The sequence below is a fragment of the Alternaria infectoria genome (genome assembly GCF_024043175.1).
Source record: "Alternaria infectoria strain BMP 0036 chromosome Unknown scaffold_24, whole genome shotgun sequence".
In the NCBI taxonomy this organism is placed as follows: Eukaryota; Fungi; Ascomycota; class Dothideomycetes; order Pleosporales; family Pleosporaceae; genus Alternaria; species Alternaria infectoria.
This window is the reverse complement of record NW_026250713.1, coordinates 295,537-311,537: the sequence shown is the minus strand read 5'-3', so window position 1 is coordinate 311,537 and position 16,001 is coordinate 295,537. Positions and strand designations below refer to the sequence as shown.

At 53.1% G+C, this 16,001-nt stretch overlaps 6 protein-coding genes across 6 annotated transcripts; 2 read left to right on the top strand and 4 right to left on the bottom strand.

The window, feature by feature from the left end:
* Nucleotides 1–115: 115 nt before the first annotated feature.
* Nucleotides 116–1,398, bottom strand: J4E92_009509 (uncharacterized protein; the record flags this gene model as incomplete). The annotated part of the gene is made up of 2 exons (XM_051500855.1): nucleotides 116–481; nucleotides 538–1,398. 2 exons carry the CDS (start codon nucleotides 1,396–1,398, stop codon nucleotides 116–118), a joined length of 1,227 nt encoding a protein of 408 aa, XP_051349006.1.
* A 2,692-nt stretch (nucleotides 1,399–4,090) lies between these two features.
* Nucleotides 4,091–5,407, bottom strand: J4E92_009508 (uncharacterized protein; the record flags this gene model as incomplete). Its single annotated transcript, XM_051500854.1, has 1 exon — nucleotides 4,091–5,407. One exon carries the CDS (start codon nucleotides 5,405–5,407, stop codon nucleotides 4,091–4,093), a length of 1,317 nt encoding a protein of 438 aa, XP_051349005.1.
* A 728-nt stretch (nucleotides 5,408–6,135) lies between these two features.
* Nucleotides 6,136–6,933, top strand: J4E92_009507 (uncharacterized protein; the record flags this gene model as incomplete). The annotated part of the gene is made up of 1 exon (XM_051500853.1): nucleotides 6,136–6,933. The coding sequence occupies one exon, from the start codon at nucleotides 6,136–6,138 to the stop codon at nucleotides 6,931–6,933; it is 798 nt and encodes a 265-aa protein (XP_051349004.1).
* Nucleotides 6,934–7,080: 147 nt separating this feature from the next.
* Nucleotides 7,081–9,826, bottom strand: J4E92_009506 (uncharacterized protein; the record flags this gene model as incomplete). The annotated part of the gene is made up of 2 exons (XM_051500852.1): nucleotides 7,081–9,707; nucleotides 9,757–9,826. 2 exons carry the CDS (start codon nucleotides 9,824–9,826, stop codon nucleotides 7,081–7,083), a joined length of 2,697 nt encoding a protein of 898 aa, XP_051349003.1.
* Nucleotides 9,827–10,208: 382 nt separating this feature from the next.
* Nucleotides 10,209–12,609, top strand: J4E92_009505 (uncharacterized protein; the record flags this gene model as incomplete). Its single annotated transcript, XM_051500851.1, has 3 exons — nucleotides 10,209–10,620; nucleotides 10,670–11,742; nucleotides 11,851–12,609. 3 exons carry the CDS (start codon nucleotides 10,209–10,211, stop codon nucleotides 12,607–12,609), a joined length of 2,244 nt encoding a protein of 747 aa, XP_051349002.1.
* A 2,331-nt stretch (nucleotides 12,610–14,940) lies between these two features.
* Nucleotides 14,941–15,427, bottom strand: J4E92_009504 (uncharacterized protein; the record flags this gene model as incomplete). The annotated part of the gene is made up of 3 exons (XM_051500850.1): nucleotides 14,941–15,026; nucleotides 15,084–15,306; nucleotides 15,413–15,427. The coding sequence occupies 3 exons, from the start codon at nucleotides 15,425–15,427 to the stop codon at nucleotides 14,941–14,943; spliced, it is 324 nt and encodes a 107-aa protein (XP_051349001.1).
* Between the last annotated feature and the right edge of the window lie 574 nt (nucleotides 15,428–16,001).

Below are 16,001 nucleotides of genomic sequence, written 5' to 3'. Positions count from 1 at the left end.
GTAAATGCACAACCCATCCTTCCTCTTCAATTTCATCTCATGCACACCACGAGGCAGGTGTGCAGCCTCATCCTCACAAGCTGATATAGCCCAGAAGATCGTTAGTCTAACCTGCTCAGACCATCTGCTCGCCGTGCCTGTCAGCACCGACAGGCTTCCTCTGCACGCGGCTCGAGGCGCTGCCGTGGTGACCGTGAGCAGGCCCGTCAGGATGCGGCATCATGGTTCCCCTAGGACCATCTGCGGCATCGAAGGGTGCACCGCCCCAGCTGGTTCCCTCAATCGTACCCCATCCAGCCTTGCGGGTGAAGACAGTGTCGTGGAAGCCATCGAAAGAGCTTGGACCGGCGCCGTAGACGAAAGGAGCGTGGCGCATGAGAGGAATGTGGTTGAAACGGAAGTCCCAGACGGAAGCATAGGTCATGCGGTAGGCGCTGAAAGCCATCAGAGTGCCGATGACCGCTCCGGCGAGAATGTCGTACTAAAAGTTTGTCAGTAATTGTTCCGATATACAAGGTGAAGATCTTCAAGACTTACCCAGTTGTGGTACTCGTCGATGGTAAGAGCGCCTCCAATCAAGCAAGCTCCGAGGATAGGTGCGTAAAGAGCGATGAGCTTCCACATAGCCGGGTGGTGGTTGGAAAAGACCTTCAACTTGGCGTTGAGGTACAGGTACAGGTAAACGAAACCAGCGAACGCAGCTGTGGTGTGACCGGAAGGCATAGACTCAAGACTGTCGTTGATCTCTTTCCTGTCACCTGTGCAGATGCTACGGTCGAACATGATCTGACGGTACCCATTTGCGACGTTGCCATATGCGCTACCGGCTTCGACACCGTTGTCGTTGGCACCGACAGTGTCAAGGATGTCGGCAGGGATGACAGGCTTGCAGACGGCGAGGAAGTGAGGACGAAGACCTCCAATGAGCCACTTGATGAAGACCTGGAAAACAGCTGCGGTGATCAAAGCGTAGAGAAGTCCGATGGTAGCATTGTTCAGGTCCCAGAAGCTGCGAGCGCGGATCTGCACGATCAGGAACACGGCAAAGGGGATAAAGAACGCCATGAGCGCGGCAGCCCAAATGGGAACAATTTCGTTCCTCATGGGGTAAGCGAATTGCGGGTAGACAATCTCTCCATCTTGGAAGATGATGGGGAAGCTGCGGCTCGGGGCTGGATCAGCGAAGTATACACCGAGACCGACAGCGCCCATGAGGGCCATGGTAAGGATGTCGAGCCAGGTAGCCTTGATCCATGATCCGAAGCCAGGCCTGCTGTTGTAGGAGGACGAGCCGCCCTTGGAAGCACGTCTAGGCCTGGCGCGCTTCTCGTGAGCACCGGTTGCCGTTGTGGTGTCTGCGGCGACGGGCGTCGTGTTGCGCTTGTTGAAGAACCCCATTTTGTTGAAAGTGGGTTCGTTGTTGATCTGTTGAAGTGCTGGATTCGAGGTATCTATACCGCGTGCTGATGACGTATTGTTGTCTTTGTTGTGATTGTTTGTTCCGGAAGGGGTCACGCAACAAACGACGTAGCGTGCCAGCAAAGCGGACAGCACCTGCACTTAGCGGACCAACTGAGCAGTCAAGGTGAGAAAAGAAGAGGGATAGGCCTTGTGGAAACTCGATAAAAGACTTGTAATGCGAGTCTTATATCCCAAAGCCAATTTCCGCACTACAAAGTGTCACACGGCCACGCACTCTGTCAAACGACATCATTTTCGCATCTCTGCCACTGCGTTGGTAAATTACCAGCCACAAACCGGTTGCTAACCCTGCTGTTACTCTCGATCTGGACGGCTGGCGGCATGGTGATGTGGAGGGCATGGCGATCTTAACGCGATTAAGCGGTCTGACACAAGGAATCTTGGAACCTGCCAAAAGCTTGGTGCATGTAGCCAAAGCTTGGTTTCGCTAGCGGTGGCTTTGTGTGGCTGATCGGGTGGCGGTGATGTCAGGAAAGTGGCTTTCGCGGCATTTTGGTGCCGGATCTGCTTTCGATTCTTCACGATGTGTGGCGCTGGGCCGATGGTGTTGCGCAGCCTGCATGTTCTGGTTTCCCATGTGCGTCGATGCGCGATGACCGTTGGTGACGTCAGATGTATGCATCTCGGAGCGATACACTCATTTCGATGGGGTGAGCATCCTGCTCACGACACATCGCATCTCATCAGCACATCAGTTAAATCATGCACCATACGGCAAAGTTGCTTGTGCTGGGTGCAACTTCCAAAATCTGTTGTTCTTGAACGAGCATCTCTCCAGCGGTTGAGCGCGTCGGATCGTTGGCTTCACTCAAACACGCGTCGTCACGGTCAACAAGAACTCAGGCAGAGACTGCATGTTCTCTTTGGATTCGGTCAAAGCGGGTACTATAAAGAAACCTGTTGCGCAAAACTCCTTATAATAACAGACAAAATCAGGGCTGGTTGACCCACCCTGCACCCGATTGCTTCAACGCCCTGTTCTCCTCCTGGGTATCATCCGCCTCAAACCATCGCGCACCTCCTTCCCCTCTCTATGTGCATTCAACTCCCTAGCACAATTACAACATGATCTAAGAGTGGATGTGAACCTCGGTGCTTCCGCTACGGTGCCAAGTCGCAAGAAGCACGCCACAGCGACCGCACTTGTGCTGGACGTCCTTGAGTGAGTTCATCACATAAGGAATGCATCCCAAGCAGCAAAGGCAGCAAAGACCGAGAGCCCAGGCGTGCGTCGAGTTTCCCGTCTCGAAAGCGACGTTGGTCATGGCACGCTGTCCGCATGCAGGGCAATCTGTAGGTGCAGGTCCACGGTTCAAGTTCGCGATTGGTGTGGCGTTCTGGTAGACGGCTCCGCTTTGTTGTTGGGGAGGCATGCCAGGCTGGGCGCCAGCGTGGTCAGGTTGCACGTATGCGCCTTGCGGATGCTGAGGCGCTGGCGAGCCAGTAGGGTGATCTTGAGGCTGTTGTGTATACATAGCTGGTTGCTGCTGGTATTGTGCGTTGGGATCTTGGTGGTAGATAGGTGGTTGACCGGTCGCGTCTGGCGATTGAGGGTATTGCTGCATGGGCACTTTAAGACTGTTAGCAAGATAATCATGATATTTGAGATAGGGAAATTGAAGGCTAGGCGGCGTAGTTGTTCAAAGGACTATGCGCTTCATAATGGCGTAGTTCTTAAGTCGCATTGAATCGCGTAGATTTCGTACACAACAGCCGAAGGGCAATTACTAACCGTTTTGCTTCTCCATTGTGAAGGTTTATATCGTCGAAGCCGGTGGAATACTGGTTTGTGTTTTGGTGGTATGAATGAGCAAAAAGAGTTGGGCGTTATGCAGCGGCGTTTACAACAACATGTGAGATTGGACGTGGCTTTTATCGAAGCCTTTAGGCGTTCCATCGTCGCTTGGGTCCACGGCCAAGGGGGCTCAAACCGGGTATCGCAAGCACAGCCTTCATTTCGCGTGATGATCACTCGCCGTTCACCCCGCGTAAGGCTCTTAGCTGCTTGACGAGGCCAATGAGCGGTCCGAAGCTCGTACACGTAGCATGACTGTATGCAGGACTTGGAGGCGCTTCAGCCTCAGCTGCCCGCATTGGTGATGGGGCGAAGGGCGTTGGCGATGAAGGGTGCAAGTAGCGTGCCAGGGAATAGCGAGCCAAGGCTGTAATTTCCCGAAGCGGTTTGACGCAGTCCTGAACTTGGGGGCCAAAATCTATACTATTCTCATCTTATGCAAAGCCTTGCGTTGAACGCCTGGCTGACACGCCGCACCACAACGGACATCGGCATGCTTTGTTGCCACGTCGTCTTGGCTACATCACATTAGATCTCGAAGTAGACATTGCGCACAAGTATGATGGCATTTGACATTAGGTGTAAGGCTGTGCAGATAACCGCGATCAGCACGTGGTTACAGGATATCTACTAGCGACTAGGGGCTGCCCGTTCCTGCAGATGCCTATTTTTGCACCGCTGTGCCGCCGCAAGGTTTGTTGATTCGACCAACCGAGACGTAACGAGACCAGGTGTGCGGAGACGGAACCGGTGAGCTGAGCGTGTGGGCAGACTGATTCAATTTCACCGGTTATGCACGGCCTTTTCATGGCTTCAGTATCTCGTATCCATATCGTCTAGATCAACGTCGTCTTCTGACTCTGAATCAACGTCGCCGTTCGTTGGCTTTGCATGACCGACATCGCTCCGGTTCAGCAGTCTTTGCTGTTCTGGGGTCAGGTCGACGACAGTAGGCGCGTAGTCGCCAAGCTCCTCATCAGCGTCTGCACCATTGACTTCCATCTCTACTCGTTCACCGTCCTCTAGCTCAAGCATACCGCGCTTTAGATAAGAGCCCTCTGGTTCCCATGCGAACTCTTTCTGCATATATTCTTGCAGATCCTCTAGCTCATCTACCAAGTCAGCTTTCCACTTTCCGTCGAAGTCGTCGAGAGCTTTGCGGAATTGGCCGAAGAGCGGTTTCAAGAAGCCTCCGCCAACATCATTCATGTCGAACAAGTCGCCTTCTATATTAGCGCAATGGCCAAGCTGTATCCGCAGGCATCGCAAGAAATCGAGGAACAGGCGCGATCGCTGTTTGACGGCTTGCCGACATGTGAGTAAAAGGCGCAGGAGCCGCTTCCACTGTTCGAGACAGGAGTTGTTGTTGAGGGTCAAGACCATAAGGAAAGTAAACTGCAGCTCGCCCAAGATTTCGTCCTCTCGTCCACGTAGATCACTCGCCTGGCAGTGGTTGTCGATGAGATCTCCCAGAAACCAGGATCGGTCTTGCGCGGCTTCTGTGCGTTCCCTCCCGGTCGCGCCTTCTCTCCATGTCTTTTTCAGGTCGATGGGCAGGAACCGTAGCTCCTTCTCCGGATGTAGCATGCTGTTGCTATTCTCTAGGCCGGGTATTTCGTCCAGGTCTTGTGGGGCGGATGATGCGGATGTCAAGTTCCAGTGATCCGGATTCAGGCCACATATCCTCGATAGCATCGTGGGTGTGACTTGCGATGTAAGCTTGCTCCAGTCGGTAGATTCCTCAGACCAGCCTTCTTCAGCACCAGAGTCCCCTTCCTGGACGGTTTGTCGGTAAGGTGTCAGGCCATCTTTCCATATGCTTCCCAGGTTCGCCTTGTGTCTCAGCACTTCGGTCTGCGAGGTTTCGGCTACGAGGTCTTCGGTGCTCTCGTCCCATTTCTTAACGAAGACTTGCGGCGAGCCTACGCCAGGGGTGACGTAGAACCAGGCGCCGTGCCTCACAGATAAAGTGCTGTCGCTTGCAGTGAAAACGAAATGCAGGCCTGGTGGAATATTTTTGACGCCTCGAAAACGTGGTGATGAGGTGAAGGACAGGAGGTCGATGCCGGCAAGTGCCTTGGGGGGCAGATTCAGCAGCAGTACGCAGTTGTTGATTATTGACGGGTCCATCCTAGGGCGGAAGATTTCCTCGAACCAGGAATGTCGGAGAATTTTGAGAATAGGCTGTTCGCAAAGCTCTACTCGAGCAGGTGAGAAATGGGGTATCATTAATTCCAGGAAGGGCAAGACGCGAAAATATTAAAACACGTGAGCGCGGCAGCCTAGCTCTGATGCAGGGTCCAGGCAATGAACGCAACCAAGGGAAGAACGCAGGCGCTGAAAGTGGTCAGGAAGGAGCAGAGGTCGAACGGACGCGTCGCCCCCAGCGCTTAAGATTGTTTCGCCGCATGAGTAGCTATCGGGGGAGCTTGTCGACATCTGATGCCATGTACCGGTAAAGAGTGACCGATATCTCCCCGAAACACACGCCATGCGTCATTGAGTTAGTACGAGGCTCGGCTCGGGATGGCGATCTCATCCCGACTCTCCACTTGTGCTCGAGGGAACCAGCTGATTGATGGGTGTCCCTTGACAAGAAGCCGTTGTGGCAGCCATCCTGTTGTCTAGACGCGATCTGCCTGGGCGACGTGCAACCTCGACGATATCTCATCGCCCTACCCCGCCCGGCCCGACGCACTGCCAGCAGTGAAACCCTCACCCACGCCCCGAGACCAGCGCGCACGCAAGGGAGCAGTTGCAGGTGACATAAGCCCACGCTCTTCATGTTACCTGCAGAAGCATCCGTCCGAGCCATCCAACAGACGACGCACTGAAGACGCACGCGCACAACCGCCGCCATGGACCGCCGCCGCACCCCCGGCCTGTCGTCGCTCTCCTCGCGCGGCCTGCAGAACCACCACTACACGTCGCACGGCGCCACGCTGCGAACCCGCAATGCCGACTCCCTCTCGACCCAGCTGTCCGTCTTCCAGTCGCTCCTCCACAACTTCGCCGTCACCCACTCCAAGGATATTCGCGCCAACCCTGCTTTCCGCGCCGAGTTCGCGCGCATGTGCTCGGCGCTGAACATCGACTTCCTCGCTTCCTCGTACCACCGGGACAATAAAGATGGCAAACCAAGTGGCGCTGGCGGGGAGAGCATTTGGGCACAACTGCTGGGCGGGAGTGTGAATGACTTCTACTTCAACCTGGGCGTCTTGATTGTGGAAGAGTGCCGGGCCACGAGATCAGAGAACGGCGGGCTCATCAGCGTCTCGGATCTCAAAGCCCGCATATCCAAATCCCAGCGCATAGGCGGGAGCATGGAAGTCAGCGATGACGACATCAAGCGCGCCGTGGACTCGCTCGCTCCGCTCGGATCCTGCTTCTCCATCATGAAGATTGGGCACAGAAGTTTGATAAGAAGCGTACCCAAGGAGTTGAATACCGACCAGAGCACGGTACTCGAAGCCATACAGGTTCTTGGCTACGTCACAGTATCCATGTTGCAGCTGAATCTCAACTGGGAGAGGCCTCGAGCCCATGCTGTGGTTGAGGACCTCATGGCAGACAGTCTGGTCTGGGTCGACACACAAGCCGGGGAGAACGAATACTGGAGTCCGGCCTTCCTCACTGCCGCCGGCATGAGCTCGTAGCACTTTCATAGGCTTGACATGAGGAACGAGCGCACGAGATACGGCATTATGATACCCGGTGTTTCACACCACAACGTAGCAGACAGTTAGATTGTATCTTTAGGCAAACTCATCATTACATATACAGACTATCATACATCTACTGCATCACCACAAAAGTTCAGTGTTGCAAATCCTCGCCTCCTCGCCGTCTTTCCACGCGCCCCTGGTATGGCTCAATTCAGGCAGTACTCTGCGATGCCACCTCACACTCCATCTGCGAGCCGTGTCTTCGTCTTCAAAATCCAGCACCCATCGATTGTATACGCGGTTCATGACTAGCTGATTCGTTTGGCTGGGGCTGTCTTCGTTTGCACCAGATAGCATGCTCTGAATCGCCGGGTCATCGTACGTCGTCTCCAAATCTGGATTCGCTGGCTGCTCAAAGGTGCCATATGCGCGAGGCCGATTCGACGAGACGGCCTTGGACGACGTCTTCAGATTAATCATGTCGCGAAGACGATGAATCGATGTCTGCGACTCGTTGCGCAGGGGAAGAGTCATGCCATGCTTGTAGGCATCGCGAGAGAATATTTTGAAAAGGTCCGACGTGCTAGGCTCGTAGCCTTCGATATGCATGAGCACCCTCCATACGGGGTTTCCTTTCTCGTCGATCGAGGGCGCGATGGGTTGGTAGCCGCCTCTCTCCACCAACGTACGCAGTACGGGGTTATAGGGCTGCATGAGAACATTGAGACTCATGGGGTGATGTGCGGGTAGAAGATTGTAGGATGAGATGGCAGCTGTGATATCTTCACCCTCTTCGAGGAACCCTCTAGGGGGTGGAATAGCGGAAAAGATACTCGCGGGCTGGTGGAGAGCGCTCAGCTTGTGCAATCTCGAAGCATTCTTCTGATACGCGAGGGCTGCCTCTGCGTTCTTGAAAAGTAAGTAGTAGAAGGGCAGTCGCTCTAGACTCAGCGGGTCACGACCAGGCACAATCTTATAAAGATCGCCATCTCGATGCCAACCCTCAATGTGCTTGCTCTTTGGTATGATGCGACGGAAGTCGGCTTCAGTCAGCTCAGTGCTACAGTTCGTGAGTTGAAGAACGGTAATTTGTTCCCCCTGCTTGCGCAACGAATTGACCACTTGCTGTTTGAGTGACGGAGTAGGGTCGTAAACTTCCCGACGAACGATAGGCGTTGAGTCCGGGAGGTTGAGTTTGGGATACCTATCGCTTTGCTCGGGCTGACGAGGTTGCAGAGTAGTGCTTGCCTCCGGGAAGAGTTCTTCAAGAAGCGATTGCTCACTCATTTCGGCGGTACCCCGTGTTGGTTTTGGTGATAGACTGGCAGTAGTGGATGGGCTAACCTCTGGCTTCTGCTGCAAAAGCGGCGATGTCCTCATAGATTGCTCGGTCGTTGTACTCTTTCCGTCACCGTCTTCAGTAGTGGCGCTCAAGCCGTCTGACGACTTCATTAGGCGTGACTGTGTATGAATCCTTCGCGTCAACCTCTCGCTGTCAATCTTCTTCTCTGAGCTTTTTAGCTCAGAGCCTCTTGGGAATTTCTTCACGTTTTCGGCATGTTCGCGGGCTTGCCGGCGATACTCTTCCACCGACGGGAGTACTGGTTTCGGCGCTCTTGGCGTGGTTGGTGAAATACGAGCAAGGTCTTTTTTCAGCTCTTTCACACTACTGCCAATCTTGGATGACGTTGCTCTTATGTCGCTGACGTGTAGCTTCAAGAGTAGATCCGGTCGCCCATTCACGCGAGCAGAGTGTTTTTGTTCCGCGTGGAGCAATTCCCAGTTCCTGTATGACGCTCTTAGAGCCTGCTTGAGCTCAAAGTCACCCTCGATTGCTGCGTCTTCATCCAATACGCGTATGCAGTCACGAGCATGTCGGGTAACTGGGGCCACTGCTAGAGAGCGTGCTGTTTCTAGCTCTGTAGCCACACTGCCTAATGTGTAGACCGACTTACGGAGGGCTTTCTGGCTATACTCAAGTGTGCGAGACAGGGTCTTCGGATAGGAAGTATCAGAATGACGGAAAGAAACCGGATCGCCGCTCATTGAAGCATGTCCTAGTAACGACTGTATCGGGGTGGAAGGGTATGCATCGTTCCGGGGTATAACAGGTGCCGCAGTCGGTATGTCCTGTTCCCTGGGGGACGAAGACGGCAGCTGTCCCAGCGCAATCTTTGTTTCTAATGCGGCCTGGAGGGCTTTGACTTGCTCGAACAGGCCCTGGAGCTGCTGACGTATGACTGTAGTATCGTCATCTCGAAGAGTTGTAGCGACCTCCTTCTCGTTACTTGTGGTCGGATTCTGCCTACTCTGATCTTTGCGTATAGGGTCTTGGTGTTTCCGTTCACGTTCTCTTGTTTCGGGAGACACAGGTAAGGCCAGAACCTTCCTTACAACAGCTGGCTGGCCCAAGCGTCTCTCCACAGTATGTTCGGCCTTCCTCGCGGACTTGAAATCTTGATCTCGACTGTCCGCCTTCCCTGTGTGCTTGTCCTGTGGGCGTGTTCCCGAATGTGAATGCAATACCCTTCGCTGGCGCTGCGCCAGCGATTCAGTGGTCTTCCTGATCACCACAGCACCAGTGTCATATGTCTGTGCTTCGGATATGCCCTTCCCCTCTTCATTCAATTCGGACGTAGGACGGTTCTGGGCTTGCGATTGCGATTGCGATTGCGGCGGCGATGGCGGTTGCGATTTAGTAGACGGTGTAGTCCGGGTCCAGGGTACAAGTCTGATCAAACCCCCGTTCAACCAGCTTTCCTTCTCTGTTGTGTGGCTGTCGGCAGTGGTGGTTTGCGGGGATTCATCGCCGACGGTCGAGGACGGTGCGGGCGTCGTCCTGTGGGCGCAGCGAATCTGGTACGCGGTCCCCGAAGGATGACATGGCCGAAGATGTCGAGGAAGGCGCGGCGGTGGCATAAATTGCACGGCTTCGTAACATGGCAAGCTACCCTCTCTCGAGCGCGATACTCAGAAAAGCTTCGGAATGGGCCCGCGCTAGCACACCCATCCGGCCTAGCTCCCCGGTCGCTTAGTCACCCAGCATCCTTCACCACATTGGGCTGCATTGGAGGGCCCTGACAATGCTGCGCTAAGAGGCAATGGGACCTAGGTACAGGTGGAGATGAATTCGCATGCTAATTAGAGACTTCCAAAGTTGAAGCCTTCAGTACACACGTGACGTGAGTCACACCAACGGCGCACCCAAAGCACTTCCGAGATTTTCACCACCCGTCTTGACATTTGCTGCAGTGCGCGGTGACAATATGAGCCCGGCAACATCTTACACTCTGCGCCCTCTGGAGCGCAACCCTCCGAGCATTCCCAGTAACGCACTCGAGGGCGGTGCCTTCCGCGTTCATTTATCACAGAAAGAGCTGAAATTGCTGGGGCTTGTCAACGGCGATTGTGTACGACTGAGTACTGCTGCCGGTTTCAAAGGTTATGGAGTGGCCTGGCTAGCCTCGCAGACAAATCCTGGCAACAAGCCAATCGCCAAGGTGTCTGATCTTCTGCGAGAGCAATACGACCTCTCGCTTAATGATCCCGTCTTCATTGAGAAGGTAGACTCCTGGAAGCCTCTCAAATCCATAGAGATCAGTCTCGCAGATGCACCAAATCAAACTGCCAAGTTCAGCTCGAATGAGCAACTTTTGTATTGGCTACGACACACTTTAGGTAGGTCAACGATCATACTTGGCTACTGTTTCTGACAGCTATGTAGCAGTGGACTCTGACATTATTCTTCCGGGATGCAGCTTTCCAGTTCAACAAAAAGGCTTCAAGCAGAAGAGCCAGAAGTTGCGTGTCACCGTGCAGAACATTGATCCGCTGCCAACTGAGAAGTACGCGACATACTTCGACGAACTTACTACTGAAGTCACTACCACGGGTGATATCCCTACTCAGCAGACCCCGAGAGCTTCTAAGCAGATTCTCCAGGTAAGGGGTGATGGCATCGGTGGACTTTCTGCTCACATCACTACGATGAACAGACGCCTCTCTTACCTCACAAACACTCTACCTCATCAACGCGACGTACGCCTTTGTGGACCTACTTCTTTCTTACTACACGGCCCCGAGGGTACAGGCAAAAGTCTTCTACTAGAACGGCTAGCGGAATGCCCATGGCAACAAGTTTACCGAGTAGATCCAGACACGCATCCAAAAGGACAAGCCAAGGCAATATCCGATGCTTTTGAGGACGCTCGTGACAACCAACCGAGCTTGATCATAATGGATAATCTCGACAGGTTTCTCGAAAAAGCTGAGACACTTGTAAACAGGCTGCGGGAAGAGTTGGCCAAGCTGGGCGGTAGCCAAGTGGTCGTCGCAGCAGCAGCGCGTAGCATATACGATGTTGATACCAGACTTCGATCACCGTCAGCTTTCAAAACGAAGCTAGAGCTCTTTCCACCCAACACCACTCAGCGGGAAGATATTCTCCGACAAATTTTGGGCACTACGAGCAAACTTGGAGACCTTGACTTCCCATCGCTGGCAGAGCGCACACACGGTTTCGTCGGACGCGACATCCACGATCTGTGTCTTCTCGCCCGAGACCGACGTGAACAACAGATAGATGAGACTATAAGCGAGGAAGAAAAGACGACCTTTGGAGAGAAGCTAGAGCAAACAGACTATGTTTGTCAGGAAGATTTTGATGCCGTATTCGGAGAGGTACAACCGACGGTCCTCAAAGATAGCATTCTAGAAGTGCCCAAGGTTCGATGGACAGATATCGCTGGTCTGGATCACGTTCGCGCTGTACTTGAAGCCATTACTATTCGCCCATTTAAGGTAAGCTATATTCCTATGTCATCCCTATATCTCCCACGGCCGTGTACGATGCACCCTTAGGCGTTCATCTACTTCTGCAACCAGGCTCAAAGCTAATCGCATCTCCAGTATCCCGACCTCGACATCAAATTCGGCGGCCCTCAATCCCGAAAAGGCGTTCTACTCTATGGCCCCCCCGGTTGCGCAAAGACCCTGATCGCACAAGCCGTTGCAACGGAGAGTAAACAAAACTTCCTCGCAGTCAAAGGCTCTGAACTCATCAAGATGTATGTGGGCGAGTCCGAGCGAGCTATCCGGGATGTATTCCGCAGAGCACGCGCAGCAAAACCGTGCATCATCTTCTTCGACGAAATCGATTCCATCGGCAAGTCGCGCGAAAAAACGCAGGATAGCGGTCTCAATGTCGTTACAACCCTGCTGAACGAGATGGATGGTATTGAAGCACTCAAGGATGTGTTCATCATCGGCGCGACCAATCGGCCTGACATTCTCGACTCGGCGCTCATCCGTACCGGCCGCTTCGACGCACACATCCACATCGGCCTTCCGACTGAAGAAGCGCGGAAGCAGATCCTGCAAATCCATACGCGGAAGAGACCGCTCGCAGAGGACGTCAATCTCGATGTTGTTGCCAAGAAGACAGACGGGAGCAGTGGAGCAGATATCAGTGGGTTGTGCGCCGTCGCTATCGAGTTGGCGATTACGGATTACACAATGGACCCCAATAGCGAGCCGAAAGTTTACATGCGACATTTTGAGCAGGCGCTGCAGCAACACGTCCCACATACCATTGCGGATGAAGCCGAACGGTACAAGAACTGGCGGCCAGGCACGTCGCTGTCGGAGCCATCAAAGTCAGAGAAATAAGCAAATGATGCTGTTAGTCTGTAAGATTGATCGAACTGATCGTGCGCTTCCTCATGTATTTGATCTGAGAAAGCTAGATATAAACACATGCTTTAGACTGTGCGAAGAAAGCTGTTCTGTCAAAATTGCACAATCAAGAGATTCGGAGTACTTTGCTTGTATGATAGATCGGTATAGATCACCGTAAAGGTCTGTATGTTACAACATAGCACACGAAAAGCAAGGGTATCCTCGAATACAAATCCGTAACGCCGTTCTCCCCTGCGCAAACTCGAAGCTCCGGTGTATCTACTTAGCCAGCAAGCTCCGCCTCTTTGAAAATTGGTATGTTAATGTCAAAGTCTTCGTCATAGCCCGCTACTCTACCCAGAATACAATTGGCTTTCTTTTGTGCCTGCTCGCTCATGTCCGCCACATGCGTGAGAGCGATATGGTTCATAAGTGTTTCCACACCACCGTAAACGCCCGTGACTTTGTCCTGCCCTGAGCAAAGCAGGCAGCCGAAGTTGTCATCGTTTGAGCTAGGCTCTGCTGCCTTCTTCTTCACGTGTGACTTAGCGAGAAATATCCACCTGAAGAGTGGGAGACGAAGTCAGCATATTTCTCACATGCTGTTTGAACAAGGACACGCTTACCGATACCGTATCCCGGACATGGAAGTCTTGACACGCGGGTCCACTATCTCGACAGTCTTGTTCTTTTTCGTGGGGTGCGGCTTCGTGAAGACGTCGCCCGTGAAGGTACAATGCTTACACCCCCAAATCTGCTTTGTGTTGTAGTAGCCGCAGGGCTGAGTGCGGACTGTGATACCCTTCTTAAGGTCTTCTCTAACAGCCCAGGCACCCTTGCAAAATCCCCAGTAATCGTTGTCCTTGTTAGGGCGGCCGTTCATCATTCTTTCACCACCTGCTGGTCCGCTTTGAATAGTATCGGATCTGATGTTGTTGCGCATACGGTGGCCTGGAAGGATGCCGATCGGAATAGAGCTGCTGCTGTCGGTTGAGGCGACAGATGGCGTAAAACTAGCATGTCGAGGTCGACTTGTAGCTGGAGAAACTGGCATCAAAGAAGTAGCGGCTGCTGTTGGAGAACTATACAAACCCGCTTGGGAGTTGCCGTTGCTACGTTGGCCGGGTATGCCGCGTTCTGTTGCAGGTGCAATATAATGCTGAGGATGCACTAACTGTCTAAGGCTGGCAAGGTGTCCTTCAGCTGGTGCAGGATATTGCTGTGGCTGCGTATACGGTACGGATGGTGTTTGGGAAAGTGAAGGGGAAGGATCTCGTTGCTGTTGTGATCCAGGCCAAGGCATGTGCGTAGGTGCATTTGCGTCGTTCTTGGGTGTATTGATGGGCGGCGCATGAGGCTGAGGGCGTAAAGGTGCCAGCGGTGCAATGGGAGAAGGTGTATATCTGTCTTCTGGGACCATATAGGGAGAGCTGTATGGTGGAGCACTACGAATCTCATCGTCTTGATCATATGGTGCTACTGGAGGTCGGGCATGTTCACCTTGCGATGAGTTGGAGCTTTTGCGGCCAAGAGAAGCTGTCTTAGACTGCGTAGAGCTAGAGGTATCCGACCATCGAGGATGTAGTGTATGCGTTCCTGTCTGGTGAAATGAACTACTTGCGGGATGCGGTTGATTGTAGACATGCTGCTCCTTTGTCGGCCTGACGATATTCACTTGACCGGAAGCCAATGGTGAATCATGGGAACGCTCATTCAGGCTTCTATCCAGCTCTTGCATTGATTCAGTATATGCGTCTCGGTCATTGAGCGTGGTCAGCGTATCTCGGCGGGTGGGATGGGCACCACTATGCCTGTGGGGTTTCCCTAGTCTTGACTCGTTTTCGACGTTAAGGCCTTGATAAGAGCTAATCATGTGCTGGATATCATTCATAATCGATGCGCGGTCTTCAGGGCGAAGTCTGTCCAGAGCTAGAATGACAGGCTCCGCAGCTTGAGCAGGGGTATAGGCCGGTCGAGATGCTCTCGGCGTGTCTTTGGGCCGGCAATAGTCGGGCAGACTGTGTCCAGTATAACCGAAATCGTTCTGCGATTGAAAGCTTGCGGTCGGATAGCTATCTGACAGTGAACGTATCTGGCCATGCCTCGAGTCACTTGATATGTCCTTGTAGTTCTCACCGACCGCCCTCAACGGTCGCACCATCGGCTTTGCTATGTAAATTCTTTGTTTCAGCTCGTCCAATGTCGTCAGAGTCTCGTTTCGGTTCGTAATGGAGGCTTCGTGGAGGACATGCAGATTAAGCACGCAAACTTCGCTGGAGGCTCAACGTTAGCTCTATCCCGATATGCCAAACATCCGGACACTCACTTCGTAGCGGCTTGCCGTAAGCTGTTGATTATTTCGGCCTGCAGCATGAAGCCTATATGGTAGAGACGTTCCCGTGCGGTATCTGTGCGCATGTCTTAATTCTCAAGTCCACTATACGAACCTGTCTCGTAGAACTTACCATCACCAATGCGCACATAGTCACCCAACTCTCTCTGATCTTGCTTATATCTCTGATCGATCTGTTTTTCCCCAGCGATAAGAGAAGCTTGTAGCTGCTCCTCTTCCCATTCTTGCTGACCTTGATCGCGGGCTTTACGGGCGCGGCGTTTCTGCTTGACAAGCTTGAGGAGCTCTGATCCACCGTGGAACGCGGAAACAACAGCAGACACTGCTGCGACGATCTGAGTAATTGTAAGCAAAAGTCAGAAGAGGAGACTTGTATTTTTGGCCGAGGTCGCGTGCGCACACCTGCAGAAGAATATTGGGGGCATAAAAGAGTAGACCTACTTCAAGACCGGACATTCTCGATAACGAGTTATGGTCCCTCGAAGGCAGCCGTTTTGCTTTGCTGGCTGGCTAGATAGCGCTCCCAGATCGTGTTGAGACCATCAGTGCGAAGCCTTCCAATGGTTTCTGTTGCTGGTTCTCGTTGGATCGAGGATGATTGAGCCTGAGCAGGCTGAAAACCGAGTGTCTCGACTGATCCTCGGATTTAGGGCTGAATAGGCTTGCGATAGACACCAACTGCGCGCAGTGATGGGCCTTTCTAACACATGCTCAATCAGTACGAGAGGAAGCAGAGCTACACGTAGAGTCGTCGCGTGAGATAATGCGATGGAGGCCGAAGGGGAAGATTGGATAACCAAGCTGGAATAGAACAGATTGATTGTAAAGTGAGAAAGGGAAGTCCCTCAGAAGGCTGAAGGAGGTTCCTTCCCATCGGTACTCCGCCTCGCTCGAGTCTGACTGGGTGGCCTGCGACCGCTATTTACATTAGGCTAAGCCTTTGCTGAGCCAGGCGTAGGCGACAGTATTGCTTGACCGAGGTGCAGCGCTCATTGTGCTATCTAGCGCGGCCGCTCCAATGATGAGTAGC